This window comes from Sinocyclocheilus rhinocerous, unplaced genomic scaffold, assembly GCF_001515625.1.
Source record: "Sinocyclocheilus rhinocerous isolate Xijiao unplaced genomic scaffold, SAMN03320098_v1.1 scaffold1898, whole genome shotgun sequence".
NCBI lineage: Eukaryota > Metazoa > Chordata > Actinopteri > Cypriniformes > Cyprinidae > Sinocyclocheilus > Sinocyclocheilus rhinocerous.
In genome coordinates this window covers 11,744-28,151 of record NW_015661023.1, presented here as the reverse complement: position 1 = coordinate 28,151, position 16,408 = coordinate 11,744, and the positions used below count along the sequence as shown (strand labels likewise).

The window sequence follows — 16,408 nt, the reverse complement described above, 5'->3', positions numbered from 1 at the left end:
GAAGACTAGTTAGGTACGCAGAAGCTAAACCATTTAGGGCCTTATAAGTAAGTAGTGATATTTTGTAAATTATAGGGAACTTAATAAGAAGCCAGTGCAAAATTGGGGTAATATGATCATTATATATATATATATATATATATATATATATATATATCCGGTGGCTCCATATGTCCTGCAGTGAGCTACTGTTCAGTTTCCACACTCTGAACAAACATTTCAACAGCACACATTTCTCTAGATTAACATTAGATTGAGCAGTAAAGTTGCTGCTACTAACATATTTCAGATGATGTCTTATTTAAGGTCTATGAATGATAGGCGAGCGTTTGGATGTCCTGCCCGATGTACTGTATTACCACATAGATCGGCCGTTAACGATCTGTGTGACTTCGCCAATTTGGAAAAAAAATTTTTTTCTGTGACTAATAAAATTTTGGTCGACCAAGCCTCTTCTGGTCGACTAACGGTTAGTCTTAGTTAGTTTTTTTTTTTCAGAAAGGAGCATAATTGAGCAGACACAACTTTGTCTAAAATTTTTGAAATAAATGGAAGATTTGAAATGGATCTGTAATTTGCCAGTTCACTAGGATCTATCTAACACACAACTCGACAAAATATGGTTTATCTGTGTTCTTCAAGTCATCTCTTGTTTTTTCGTAATAATAAGGTTATATTCCAATGCTAATCAAGGTTTTGCAAGAGTGCAAAACTTTTGCTTGCTTTAACCCACTCACAATTTGAATGAAGTTTTTTCACGCTACTAATCGGACCATCTGCCATTTACACAATGCAAAGTAGGAGTAACTGCATTTAAATGACGCAAACAAAGTCACACTGCTTAATATTTGCACCACATTGGAGCACAGATTATAATAAAAATACATTAATCTCCAGCATGGCGCGGGCCACAAATGTAATGCAGACAGGCCGCCTGCAGAGTACCCGGTTCTAGAGCATTCTAATCTGCTATACGGCTGATTCACCTGTTCGCTAGTGAGTTTCTGGTCAATTACAAGTCATGGTTAAAACCAAAGAGCTTAGTGAGGATCTACAATTGAATATTTTGGATGCTCACAAGAAGTAAAAAGGCTACAAAGGTCTTTCCAAATATTTTCAAGCACCATTAGCCACTGTGCAAAAAATTATTAGAAGGTTCAAGGAGATCCACACTGTAAAACATCTAAAATGATGTAGTAGGGAGTAAAAAGTGACCCCTGTGCTGTTAAACTGGTAGTGTGGGAGGCTCAACAGATTACGAGGATAACTGGCAAAGCCATCCTGAATAATATGAGTAATGCTTGTACCCATAATTTCAAGGCAGACTCCAGCAAACACTGCACAAATCTGGCCTCCGTGGACACCGACCGAAGATGAGGAGCCCCGGACCTGCGTGTGCTTCAAGCTGCACAAAACTACAGCTGTGTGAACTACGCCCCTCACTGATGCTGAGTTCATTGCAATCACTTACAAACTGTTTCTGAAACAGAGGACGATTTCGGTCTTTGATCAACTTTGTCCACTTAAATAAGGCATTATATTTACACGCCGCTTTGTTCCGTGGCTGATGCTCGCCTTGAGTTTGATCTGACCGGGGCAAAACAAACATTTCCTCGCCGCGTATTTTAGTCTCCACAGAAAGCCAAGAACCTCTGTTTGCTGTTCACTTTGTTTCTACTGCGTCAAACTGTTTTAGCACTCGAGTTTTGTCCTTAAATGTAGGAGAAGAAAACACACGCGCGAGGGGCTCGCAGACGCCGAGCGGCGGGTTGAGTCTATAAGGTTCTCATGTGTTGTTTAAGAGCGCAGCGCTGCTCGAGCGACACTCATTGAACTCAGTGTTTGAAAGACTGTAACTCCGCTCAGAGAGATGGCAGAAACCGCTCCAGCTGCTGCCGCCCCGCCGGCCAAAGCGCCCAAGAAGAAGTCCGCTGCCAAAGCCAAGAAAGCAGGTCCAGGCGTCGGTGAGCTGATCGTTAAAGCCGTGTCCGCGTCCAAGGAGAGGAGCGGCGTGTCCCTCGCAGCCCTGAAGAAAGCTCTCGCCGCCGGCGGCTACGACGTGGAGAAGAACAACTCCCGCGTCAAGCTCGCCATCAAGAGCCTGGTGACTAAAGGCACCCTGCTGCAGGTCAAAGGGACCGGCGCCTCCGGCTCCTTCAAGATCAGCAAGAAGCCAGTCGAGACCAAGAAGAAACCGGCCAAGAAAGCTGCTCCTAAAGCCAAGAAGCCCGCGGCCAAGAAACCCGCTGCTGCCAAGAAGCCCAAGAGCGCAGCGGCAAAGAAGCCCGCCGCTAAGAAATCGCCCAAGAAGGCCAAGAAACCCGCTGCAGCCGCAAAGAAGGCGACGAAGAGCCCCAAGAAGGCAAAGAAGCCAGCGGCGCCCAAGAAAGCAGCCAAGAGCCCCAAAAAGGCCAAGACTGCCAAACCCAAGGCGGCAAAGCCTAAAGCTGCCAAGCCTAAAAGGGCAGCTCCCAAAAAGAAATAAAAAAATATTTTCTTCCCCAACGGCTCTTTTCAGAGCCACCCACTAACTCTAAAGAAAGAGCGAAAAAAAAAATCTGCATTTTGACTCTTAGTGGAAGTAAATTTATAAGATTATATCTAAGTTTACGGCGGTTGGTAATGTTTTACATGTTGATTTAGCATTTAAAAAAAAAAAATGTTATTCACGTTTATCAATATAAACAGCTTTAATGGATCATTGACTTAAATTTAATTAGCTAATATATATATATTTGTATTAAAATATTGTTTTTGCATCGACATTTTTAAAAACTTATTCAACGCACCATCACAATTTGTTTTCTGTCATGTGTTGTTTAGTCTAAAATGCTGCACAATCCGCGCGCCAGCTGTGGAGGCGTGGCTTCGGCGGTGGGTGTTGGAGGGAAGTTCAGTGATTGGTTTAAAATCTTACGGGCTCTAAACCAATGGGCGACTGGCACGCTCGTTTAAAAGCAGCTTACCGAGGCTCAGAAATTCATTATTTCAGCTTTTAAAAGAATATGCAATTTATTAATCGACAATGAGTGGCAGAGAGAAAACCAGTAGCAAGACGAGAGCGAAGGTCAAAACTCGGTTCTCCAGAACAGAGCTGCAGTTTCCCGTCGGTCGTGTACACAGACTTCTCCACAAAGGTAACTACGCAGAGCGTGAATACCTTAAACTCCTCCTTTCTTGTTCTCATCTGATGACATTCTCTCTCACTTTCTGTTCCTGATGTTTGACTCCAATCTTTCCTTCTTTTCCGTTTTTCTACTAAAGTCCACTTACTACTTTTGTTTCTTTCATTTCCCCCGCCATCTACATCCTCCAAATCCAGATCACTTCCGGACTCTACTCCACTTCCGTCCATCTTGGCCTCAGTCACAACCCAGTGTCGCCAACCTGACGCCATCTCTGGTCTGCTTCTCAAACACAAAGGCTTTTTTTAAGAGCCACCCATTTAATCCATTAGAGAGAGCCTTTCTATTTATTTAGTCCATTAAGACAAACCATTAACCATTTTAATGATGGACTTATCAACCAAATAACTACACTAATGAGTATTTATTATAATTAATTGAAAACGCAGTAAATAGATGGAGATTATTTTACACAACCGTTTAAATTAAAGAATGAATTGAGTATTTCATAACGAATAAATACAACGTTAGTAGGAAGCCTGTATAGGCTGCACAGTGTTTGTGGCATAAAAAGTTGGACTCTATTAAATATTAATGTTGAAGTTTATTGGTGTTTTGCTGTCTGGATAAGTTAGTTATATGCACCATCTGCACGTCAACAAAAAGAGGATGCATATTTACATAGACCTGCTTTTAATAACTGGTATTAATGTAAATAATTTTGCAAGTGCTTTTGTGGTTGGTGTTTTGAATGCAGATCTTACTGACAAATGTTCAGAACTTTATGGAATTCAAAAATCCTCTCATAATTGGATGCTTTTGATAGAGTTCAGTAAACTAAGACAAAGCGGCCTAACTAATACCATGTTAAGAACTTTGACATTAATCAAAGTATGCAGATAAAGTGGGGTAATTGTGTCTCCGAGTCATTTAGAGTAAGTAATGGAGAGCAGCAAGGTCTACTTTCACCAGCGCTTTTTAATGTCTATATTAATTAATTGTCGGAATAATTAATTGACTGTAAGACTGGATGAATGGTTGGTCATACCATAGTCATGAAGTATGCTGATGATCTAGCTGTTTCTATGAGTAGTGTTGGTTTTCAACAGCTGCTGAATACATGTTATGATTATGGGATTAGATATGATGTGCAATAAAATACAAAAAATTGGGTTGCCATGATATGCAGAGCCAAAGAACATAGAGATCTTAATATCCCATATTTTCATTTATGAGAGGAATTATTAAATGTGTGTGCTAAAACAAAAATTAATAAATGGGTCATATCATTAACAATATAATGAGTGTTGATGATGCTGATGATGATGATATGTAAAGGCAGTGTCTGTTATATGTTCAAGCAAACATATTGCTGAGAAAATGTCGTGTTGGGAGCACGTAAAGATAAACATTTTTAGAGCATATTGTACATATTTTTATAATGCTGCCTTGTGGGTTAAGTTTTAAAAAGCGAGCATATGTATGCTTCAGGTTGCTTACAATGACTGTATGAGGATCAGCTGAAAAATACTTGCTGGTGGATGATCCACAGAATACTGTTATAATGTTGTCAAATCAGTCACCAATGAGGAAGTATTTTTTAATGTTATTCTACTATTTTGTGTTTTGATTGACCTTGATTCTGGAAATAAAGTTGAGTAAGTGAATCATGCGTAAAATAATAAACTGAACGAAGCATTTTGAGCGGGAAACACAAACAGCCCTGTTTGAAAACAGAAGCTGCAGTCATTGGCTAGCAGTCATGCGCAGACGTCACACATCAGCCAATCACAAGCCTCTGCACTTTCATGACATCATAAGCTCGTGGCCATTTGATGCTTTAAAAGCAGACGCATCAGATAGAAAACATTTTCAACATACGCTGAACGGAGAAAGAAGTATATTTTAGCGATGGCAAGAACCAAGCAGACCCCCCCCGCCGGCCCCGCCGCACCCGCGGAGAGCGCGCTTAACCCCGCCGCTGCGGTGCTCCCCAAAGGCTCTTTTAAGAGCCACACACACCGCACTGAACGAGACCGTTTCCACTGTAGCACTGAAAGTAATAAGGAAAATGTACTTGCTATTCAATATGTTTAATTGATTCAGTCTTGGTCTATATGTATGTATCTGTGTGTGTATACGTTGCTGTGTTCAAATTTATACATACCCTTGGTTTGGTAAGTATGACCAAAGAAGGCTGTGAATATCTGTATTCTGATATTTAATTTTAAAATTTTAATTTCATTCATTTTTTTTTTTTTTTCTGTCATACACTGGTCAATTAATCATACCCTTTTATTCAATACTTTTTGCAACCTCCTTTTGCCAAGAAAACCGCTCCGAGTCATCATCTGGTTCAGCTCCGGGAACTGAGAGCCAAGGCAGAAGCTTGGTTTTGTGCTCCGTGACCTGTTTCGATGTTTGTGGATCATGACCCATTATAAGATTTCTAGCATGGAAAGTTAGTTTTTTTTTTTTTTTTTCTGTATTTAATAGAATCCATGATGCCATTATTCTGAACAAGATGTCCAGGATCTGTGGCAGAAAAAAAAATAGGCCCGCAGCATTAAAGATCCAGCAGTAGAACGTTATCCCTGTGTGCACCAAACCCATCTTGAGTGTTCGCTGTTAAAAAGCGCTTTTTGTTTGTTTGTTTCATCTGACCATAGAAGTCGGTACCGTTAGGAGTTCCAGTGTCTGGCTAATGAATGTGCTGGAGTTTGTTTTTGGATGAGAGCTTTTTCATTTCTAGATTTTTTTTCTTCTTGAAACTCTCTTAAGATATGACATGATGCAGGTGTTTTTGACCCCGAGACTCTGTTTTCTGCAGTTCTCCAGCTGTGATCTTTGCAGAGTCTTTGGCCTCAAATTCTCCTCCTCACCTCGCTTTAACACAAAATAAACACACGTCCTCTTCCAGGCAGATTTGTAACATTTTCTGTTGATTGGAAATGTTTAATTATTGCCCTGGTGGTAGAAATGGTAACTCCTATTCACCCTGGTGCGAAAAAGGGAATTTAATATACTTCAGAGTATTTTAATCAGAAGAATTTCCAGGAGAACAGTGTAGTGCCATAGTGTACTAGTGAAAAATATATTTTTTTCATAATGTAATTTTTTTGTAATTTCAATTAAAAGTTAGTTGTTTTTTTATCATATTTACCAAGGGTATGAATAATTGAGCACAACTGTATATACACACACGCAGAAGAAACAAAACAATACTTAAGTTGCTTTGGTTAAAAGCGTCTGTCAAATGCGCACATATGTAAATATTATCTTGATATGATCTAATCACATTTGTCAAATTAATTTTATAAAATGTACATTTTAATACGAAACAAAGGACAGACATCATTAGATCAGGATTGGCGTTAACCCACATTAGGGAAAGTAAGGATCGATCCTCACATAAAAATATATTTTTTATATATTTTTACCATTTTATTTATTTATCAAGAAATTTGGTGCATAAAATAAGCTTCTAAGTGGAAAAATAGACTTGATATTAAAATTGTATTATACTGATTTCTGAAGATCATGTGACACTAAAGACTGGAGTAATGATGCTGAAAATACAGCTTTGATCACAGATGCATTTTAAATTTAATTTTAAAATATATTAAAATAGAAAAAAGTTATTTTTAATTGTTATATTTCACAATATTATTTTTTCAAATAAGTGCAGCCTTGGTGAGCATGAGGCTTGAAACTATTACAAAATCTTGCTGACCCCAAACTTTTGTGAACATGTAATATTTATTTTAAATTGGCTAGTTTCTGCAAGTAAATTTATGTTAAACTGGTTGTTAAAAGTTCAAATGGATTGTGTTATGTTCTGTAATTGCTGTTAATAAATCTGTCAGAAAAAAACATGCTAAAGTTTCAGCTTTAGGGGTACAACAGCCTGGCAGCCTTTTACAAAAATTAACCATGGTTTTATTACAGTAGCCACAGTATAAAAGTGCAGTTACCACAAATTGACCATGGTAATAATAATAATAATACATATAGTACTTACGTAACACCATGTTTATTTTTCATGAGGTGCACCTTTGTAACTTATCTACCCTTAAAGCATGCATACTTGTATGGCACTAATATGCTCTCTTTTAAGGGTATAGTTGCACCTGTGAGAATACTGCCCCAGTAAAGGGCTAAAATACAATTATAGTATATTTTATTTCTGACAGTAAACAAAAGGCCTATGGAATGTTAAAAAACATGGCTTTAAAATCTAATATTACGTGAGTATAATTACTGATTATATTATTTTAATAATTTAAAAGATCAGTTTAGTTTATAGGTATCGGTATCGATACTGGGCTTGAAAATATCGGTATCGGATCGAAAATAAAATAAGAGGTATCGCCCATCACTAACCCACATTGTTTCCTGCTCTGACAAGCGGGGGAGGGGTGAGTCATGTGACGCGGAGCTGGTTTCAGTTAGGTCCTGTAAGCAACTGTAAAATGTCTCCCTGGAACACTTGCTCCATATTCGTTTTCGTTGCTTGAGTGAAAGGACGTTGACAAATAATATTTGTGAAACATGTTTTAAAAAGTGAAAATAGGAATACTGGTGTTTTCATAACTTTGAGCCGAAAACTGATTTATTTATTTTAAAAGCCTTTAAAAACAAGCTGTTATTACCAAAATACATTTCTCGTATCTGAAAACATGTCTGGCATTTAAGAGTTAATCTTGCTGTTTTGTGCTTTACATGAAAACTAACTATGTTCTTACTCCTTCCTTTAAACATAAATAATTTAGTGTTGGTTACAGAACAAGTCCGTGTTTTACCGATGTCGAGTTTCGTTACAGGATTATTATTTTAACGATGCTTTAAAGCAGTGCATTGAGATCGTGAATATATTTTCATTAAAATAAATGAAAACTCTTATAGCATAAATATTTTTCAAAAAGTTAGTTTAATGAGTTAAATTGTAACTGATTCAAGGCTTTAAAAAAAGGTAAATATATATATATATATTTACCTTTTTTTTTTTTGAGTCGAAAACTGATTATTTATTTTAAAAGCCTTTAAAAACAAGCTGTTATTACCAAAATACATTTCTCGTATCTGAAAACATGTCTGGCATTTAAGAGTTAATCTTGCTGTTTTGTGCTTTACATGAAAACTAACTATGTTCTTACTACACCCTTTAAACATAAATAATTTAGTGTTGGTTACAGAACAAGTCCGTGTTTTACCGATGTCGAGTTTCGTTACAGGATTATTATTTTAACGATGCTTTAAAGCAGTGCATTGAGATCGTGAATATATTTTCATTAAAATGGAAAGGAAAACCCTTAACACGAATATTTTTAAAAAAGTTAAATAGTAATTGATTCAAGGCTTTAAAAAAAATTTAGTTTTTTTTTTTTTATCCGAATGTGGCAGAAGATAAAGGCGAATGTTATATTTTCCACAAAGGGTATTTTTATTTACAGTTTCTGTAAATTGTATAGCAACAGAGTTTCAGGTTATCAAGTCAAGTCACCTTTATTTATGTAGCGCTTTAACAATACAGATTGTGTCAAAGCAGCTTTACAGTATTAAACAGGAGAATAGTGTCAATAATGCAAAAGAACAATAGTAAACACTCAGTTTTCAGTTAACCAGATGCTTTATGGGTGTTTTTCCTCCATAATTTCCTTAATCGTCTCGCTCACTACAACAAGCGCTCCACCATCACTTCCCGAGAGATCCAGCCGGCCGTGCGTCTGCTGCTGCCCGGGGAGCTGGCCAAACACGCCGTGTCTGAGGGCACCAAGGCCGTCACCAAGTACACCAGCTCCAAGTAGAGCTCCGCTCCAGCGCTCACACACAAAGGCTCTTTTAAGAGCCACCCATCTATTAACTGAAAGAGCTTCTAATGTGTGAATGAGATATGAAACTAAAGCCGTTTTAAACTTAATTATACGATGTGATATTTTAGTAGGTTTGTGTAGAAGGTAATTAAAGCAGTCTTAATATCTTAAAATGAGTCATAACTAGGGATGGGCGATACCCCTTATTTTGTTTTCGATACGATACCGATATTTTTCAAGGCAGTATCGTCGATACCGATTCAATACTTCTGCACTAAACTTTTAAATTATGAAATTTATTACATTATTAAATTACTAAGAGTAAATGGGTAATGAAAACCACTTAACTTAGTTTAAAACGCATTTGAACCCGTTTAATCCCAAATTTTTCCCAGACATGAAAACATCCAAATGATGTGTCATTAGTAACCCTTTGAAATCAAATTTTTTTTTTTTTTTGGAAAAGTGTGTGAAAAATTTTATTTTATGGTCAGTCAGAAATGGATTAAATTACTAAGAGTAAATTGGGGACTGAAAACCACTTAACTTTGTTTAAAACGCATTTTAACCCGTTTAATCCCAAATTTTTCCCAGACATGAAAATATCCAAATGATGTGTCATTAGTAACCCTTTGAAATAATCAATTTTTTATTTTATTTTTGGAAAAGTGTGTGAAAATGTTTATTTTATGGTCAGTCACAATTGTAACCGGTGGGATAATGTGTATACTGAATTAACATATTCCTGCAGTCTTAAAAACTGTTATATATCTTAGCCCAGCTATTTTAAACTGTTTGATCACATTCTAGGGTTACTATTATGCATAAAAAACCCTTATACAACATTGATAGGAATACTGAGATCAAATACAAAAAAATACAACCATCAACGTATTTCAAAATTGTTACTTTTTTGTAACATATATCATCACATTTTTATATTAGTGTTACCAGTATTACAACATTAATATTCTAACTTATTTGTAACATTTGAACTTTTGATTTAGTGCAATATTTTGTACTGCCATTAGGGACTGCCAGTGAATGGCTGTTGCATGCATAAAATGCAACCTTTTTATTTTGACAGTGTATGATTTATATTAACATTACAGGATAGAACATGATCAATATTATCTTTCTATACAATTTAAATAATTGTAATTGCACAAACTATGTAGGCTACAATTTCAATTTGTTTATTGTGAAATAACTCAAATATTTATGGGTTTTTTTCTGTCCTCTGATAAGCATTGTTCAGGGCTGCCATTCCCAAAAGCTTTAATGCTTTCTTATGATACTTTTGGGAAACGCAGCCCTGTTTGAATGCACTGTCAGCAGTGAGTGAATGCTCTCTGTGATTGATTGGTTCTGTCTTGCAACATTTGCGTGTGTTCAGATGAGCAGGAAAATAGTTTTATCCTACACAATTACTCGCTAACAAAGGTTATTCGTCCAATTCAATGCATATTGTACGCATTATTATTATTATTTTTGTTAAATAAACAAAACCACTGGTAAATAAAACGCACCTTAGTATCGATATTTTTTGTTTGAGTATCGATACTTTCGATACTCGCGTCAGTATCGATATATCGATACTTTGGATCGATACGCCCATCCCTAGTCATAACACCATGTCAACTTTTTATTTGAAACCCATTTTAGCATTCAATATGCCTTAATTTCAATTTATTAGGTTATGTTTTTGTTTACACATGGTTAAGATATATTTACTGTAGTGGTAACCATGGAAATCTACAAATACTATAGTTAAACTGTGGTTCATTTTCATCAGGGACTGCAGTGATAGGCTGTTGCATGCATAAAATGCAACCTTTGTTCTGACAGTGTATGATTTACATTAACATTACAAAATAGAACGTGATTAATATGAACCTGTAATGTTCAATTTTAATAAATGTAATTGCACAAACTATGTAGGCTACAATTTTATTTTTTTCTATTGTGAAATAACTCAAACATAGGCTATATGATTTTTTTCCCCCCGCACTGTGCTGGGCTGCCGTTCCCAAAAAACATGAATGCTTTATGATACTTTTGGGAAACGCAGCCCTGTTTGAATGCACTGTCAGCAGTGAGTGAACGCTGTCTGTGATGGATTAGTTCTGTCTTGCAACATTTGCGTGCGTTCCAATGAGCAGGTAAATAGTTCTATCCTACACAATTATTTGCTAACGTAGGTTATTTGTCCAATTTAATCCTTATTGCATGCATTATTTTTTGTTAAATAATCAATTACTGGTAAATAAAACACCTTAGCATCAATCTTTTTTTATTTGAGTATCACTACTTTCGATACTCACATCAGTATCGATATATTGATACTTCAGGATCGATACGCCCATGCCTATTACTCAGTTAAAAAGCAGTTTTGTGTAAGAATGCTAATTTTCAGCATTCTGAAATGATGTATTCAGGGTTCGTACAAGATGCTTGAATTTGACTTTTTGAAATGTAAGTCCTGGAAAACCCTTGAAAGCAGCCATATTTATGGAAAGGTACTTGAAAAGTACTTGAATGCTTAAAAGGCAGTATATGTGAAATTAGTGTTAATTTTTTTGTTTTCGATAAAATCAATCTTTTCTCGCAAAAATTAACGATGCAGCGCGTCTGATATAAATACAGAGCCATTTCGCCCGGCTTTCAGCAGCGCACGAGATCTCGCGATATTACTCCTTGAGGTCTCGTGATATCAGTATAAAGTTGAGTTTGTGATAAAACCTTTGATAGTACTTGCATTACATTGTTCGATCTTTTATTGCATGTGCTGTTTGTTTGGATTTCATTTGGGAATGCATATAAAGTCGGACGCGCTTCACTGTTATCAATTACAAGCGTGGAGCGGGTCTCCATCTCAGACTCTTCCTCTGCATATGCTGTGAGTTTGGGATGCTTAACGTTCATATGGGAAAACAGTGTGTTATCTCACTAGATTGCAATGTAAATCATTTATAACCCTATGCCAACACAGGACACGCATTTCTAAATATGCGATTTGTAGTACATCGCGATTTCAAAAAAACATCACCAGGCCATTGGCGCCCTCTGCAGGTAGTTGTTATAATACATAATGCACTTAAGTTGGTTATGTTCATATTATGCATATTACGTTATGTATTTTAACAGTGTTGTTCAATAAAACCATTTAAATACTTGTTTTTGATACTTTATTTGAACCAATTATTATTGTCTCATTGTTAGTTTATACTAAAGCCTGTTTTTAACTTAGGTCTATTTTTATTACTAAAAATATTAGTAAATTCTCAAAATAATCAGTAGATTACATGATTACCAAAATAATTGCCTTTTTATTAGTTAAAGTATGTCAACATACAACTGCATTGTTTTGTTTTGTGTGATTAAAATACAAATATTTTGTCATTAAATATTTAAAGTAGTATTAAAATACCAATTTAAACAACATGAATTTGACTCAACATCTTGTTATTCAAATTCAGAGGTTTTGCAAGTCAATTCAAGCAGGATTTTCTGACAAATTCAAATGTATACCTCAGTGGCTTGGGGTAACTCAGGTTTACAGAATTGCATAAATGCAAAGCAACAACAACAAATCTGCAAAAACAAAAAAAACAAAAAAATAAACCAGAAAGTAAAATGGCAATTAAGCCAAAAAGGAAAGGCAGGAATCAACTTCTTAGATGAATGGATGATACACGTATTTATTTCTGAATACTTAACTATTAACCTGCATTGTTACTTTAAAATACAGTAATAAACATGTCTAAAGCTCACTGATGGAGACATAAGCAGTCATTAATCTGACTAAATCATTCAAACCTAAAAACAAAATATGTATCTATTTATTCATTAATTTTAAGATTAGTCGTCGTATTTTCTAATTTGCATTTCCCACTTACTATAAACGTAATTGTAAAGTGAACAACACAAAATGTACCATATTCACTCACCTGGTGATGGGCATTAGATTGTCAGTGTTTTCAGACAGAAAGACAATCAAGCTGTGATCATACAAATGGAAAAATACATTAATATTAATATTAAAAAGAAAAGAAAATGCATGACACAGTAATGACAGTAAACATCTAAGATTAAAATGCAATAATTTTCAGTAAACAATATCTAGTCCAGCAACATCAGTGTTATGAGGAAATTAAAAGAAAATGTTAATAAAAAGTGTTACAAAAATAACTGAACAGACTTGACCGTACGAATTCAATGTACACCGATCCTTATTAAAGTTATTCAGTCAAGAGCAGTCAGTGATTTTGTCTTGTGTTGATTAACATTAATAGCAACTGTATTAATAGACTGCTGTCACTAATGCACAGATTTAATATACTAACACACATCCAGTTTTCTGTTTACATTCTCTTAAGATGGAATATGGGCCCCCAGACGCTATAGTGGGCCCCAAATCACAACTTCAACACAAACACGTTAATTAATAATATTGTAGTAAAATAAAAATTAAAATCTGTGAATTATAGAAAGTCAAGAGTGAAGGAGCCCCAGAAGCAGGTCATGGACAGAGAATAACCTGGTTTCTGGAAAACAGCCAGCTCTGCAGTGAGGTAAAATGCAAATATTGGGGTGTGACTCCTGTGGCTCTCACTCAGGTATGTGTCTGAGGTGGAACGCAACATTTAATATGTGCTGTCCGTTGAGCTGAATATCATCTGAGCATCTCGCCTTGACTCTGTTTGATCTGAGTATTACAGCAGAAAGCAAAGAGTCTGACAAATACTGCACTGTAAAAACGGTATACTACCGTGAAATTAATGTCCAATACATGTAATGTCCAATAGTTTTTCGCCGTATATAGTAGGGGCATTTACCGTTAACCATTTAACAGGATTTACTGTAGCATTTTTACAGTCTTTTACCGTTAAATTCACGGTCATTTTTTACAGTGTGAAGTGAAGCGTTTTTATTTTTTATTTGACATTTCTCATTGGTGAATGCATAAGTGTAGTGACACATGGGTTTATTTTCTATTATTCCTTGTGTTTTCTGTTTTTTGAACACTGGGAAAATAAATCCAAAACGTGTGTACACTAATATGTTCTGGAGCTTTATTTATCAGTCACTGCTAAAAAAGAGCATACCCTTAATTATCAAGGCAAATAAAACATAGGCCTGCTTAAATAAGTAAGTGCATTAATCAATTGTACCAATCCTAGTCGCCCAAGATATTTTAGAGGAGAAAGTTGCACCTAAATTGTAGTGTTTGTATTTGATGTATTGAAATTATTCATGTCTGATCAAAGCTTTAAGGAAAACCAGCTTACACCTGATTTTAAGAAGTGAGATCTGTATCAATAATGCCAGCAAACTCTCAGATAATCTCAGGCTGCTGAAATATTCTGACTGCGGTTTAGATGAATTACGCAGTGCCAATGACACGCTTATTTTCTTTCCTCTGGAAATGAAATATTTTATATGGTTACAGTTTAAAGATGCACATGCAATCATACATCGTTCTGAGTGATGTGATGAATGTCATTCTTACACAAGTTTTAATATGTTTCTATTCTGTGTGCATATTGATTCCTTGATGATTATGTTCTCATATTTTTCCCTCTTTAGCACATTATTTTGTTGTGTTCTTTAATCTTCAACAATTACAGACATTGTTCTTTCTGATGAATATTGCGTATTTGATTCTGTGAAATAGTGATGCGTTACAGTTTTCATCAGCAAGAAGATTATTATTTGTACTGTTTTCTGGAGGGAATTGAACAAAAAAAAAAAAAGGAAAAAAAAAATATTTCTAGAATTTCTAATGTTACTAATTCTTTACGTTGAACTGATTGTACTACAGCATTGCTCATTTGTAAGTCGTTATACAAATTTAGCATTATAAACATTTAGGAAACGGATGGTAGGTATGCAAGTAATTTCATTATTATACATATTACTTTGACAAAGTTTATTATATCAAAATCAACTATTTTCTGAATCCACAGCGACCATTTGCTGAAATTTTAGCAAACAGAGGAATATTTTTCTTTTTTATCTTTAAATCTATATTTTTTTTATTATCTTTAATACTTCTTGAGTTATAGGCACACAAACTTTGGAAAAATAATAATTATGGCACTCAGACAGGTATGTTCAATGCAGTTGTTTTGACGAAAGGAAATTCGATATATCTCTAGTTTCAACATTATTTGTTCTTCCGACGTTCCTCTTTAAAATAAAATAAGTATTATATATTTTTTGCAGACTGACCCACGTTTGGTTTTTGACCACTGAAAAAAAAAAAAGTGTACATTATAATGATTTACTCCTGGAGCCATACTGAAATTCCATTATCTCTGGAACTGAACCATATAGGGCCTTAAAAATAATGATGCCAAAAGGAAAGTTTGTTAAGATCCAATATCTAAAAGGGCATTAATATATATGTAATACTTCTTGAGTTACAGGCCTGCAAACATTGGAGAAAAAACTTGAAAAGTGCTGTTTGCCCATTTTTGAATGGTAACCATTGGCACATAATGCAATAAAGATTGCTAAAGTCAACAGATTGTACTAAAATACCTACCAATCTCTGTGTAAAAAATAACATTATGATGCTGCCATCTTTTTAAAGTAATTTTCTCCCCCCTGTAATTTGGCTTTGAATCTCAGGTGAAAACTGCCATTTTGACCCCCCTCTACAAAATAGTGGATTACTCAGTAAATATTCAGCCATGACATTTAATATTTTGGCTTTCATCACTATACATGTCTATCTTTCTTCAGAAAAAAAAAAAATAGCAAAATCTAAAATTTGAGCCGGGGACTTTTGGTTGAGCTGACACGGAATGACCCAGTAGTATATTTTTATTTAATGCCATGCCAGCATCTAAGGCTATTTTAATTTTATTTTAATAATTCAGAGAGTTTTGACTTACTGACTGTCAAGGAAGGTATTTCTCTTCAGGTTCGGCTGATAACTCTTTACCTTTACAAACAAACAAAATAATAAACCCTTAATCAATAACACAAAGATACCAGTGGGACTCAATGAAAAGAGAACGAGCAGCTTTTTATTTGTTTGTTCAGACACAGATTAAAGTTGAGATGAATTTGAGATTTACCCTCCAAAATCTCCAGCAGATGAATCTCAGAGAGCTGCTGCAGCTGATCCCAGCACAGTTTCTTAATCTCACTAAACAAACAGTCCTGCGGGAAACAACAGGTGTTTATTACAACAGCCAATGAAAACCCTCCAGCTAACACATGTGACCTAACCAGGAAAAAAACGTCTCTAGGTTACGTATGTAACCATGGTTCCCCGAGGGAACTACACGCTGCGTCGAGATCGCTTTGGGAACGCCCTTGCGTGACCGCGTTCTGAAGCACGTGTCAAATCCGTCCAATGGAGCAGCGAGACGTCACGAGCAGGGTGACGTAAGCACCAGAAAGCATAAAAGCGCATCCGGCCAGGCGCAAACCAGCTTCGATGATCTAGCGCCCGCA

General features: G+C 35.7%; 1 protein-coding gene and 1 long non-coding RNA gene across 2 annotated transcripts in view; one reads left to right on the top strand and one right to left on the bottom strand.

Annotated features, from left to right (window-relative positions):
* Positions 1 to 1,820: 1,820 nt before the first annotated feature.
* Positions 1,821 to 2,501, top strand: LOC107726190 (histone H1-like). Its single transcript, XM_016535714.1, has one exon. It carries the CDS (start codon positions 1,871 to 1,873, stop codon positions 2,483 to 2,485), a length of 615 nt encoding a protein of 204 aa, XP_016391200.1. The 5' UTR covers positions 1,821 to 1,870; the 3' UTR covers positions 2,486 to 2,501.
* A 662-nt stretch (positions 2,502 to 3,163) lies between these two features.
* Positions 3,164 to 16,408, bottom strand: part of LOC107726194 (uncharacterized) — a 15,977-nt gene continuing 2,732 nt past the window's right edge. The window contains exons 2-3 of the long non-coding RNA XR_001638240.1: positions 5,461 to 5,462; positions 3,164 to 3,387 (exon numbers count right to left, since the gene is read on the bottom strand). This is a non-coding gene — a long non-coding RNA (uncharacterized LOC107726194). The remainder of the gene's footprint in view (positions 3,388 to 5,460; positions 5,463 to 16,408) is intronic.

Excerpts from the sequence above, each read along its gene's own strand:
- LOC107726190 (XM_016535714.1), top strand. The coding sequence starts at position 1,871 with ATGGCAGAAACCGCTCCAGCTGCTGCCGCCCCGCCGGCCAAAGCGCCC.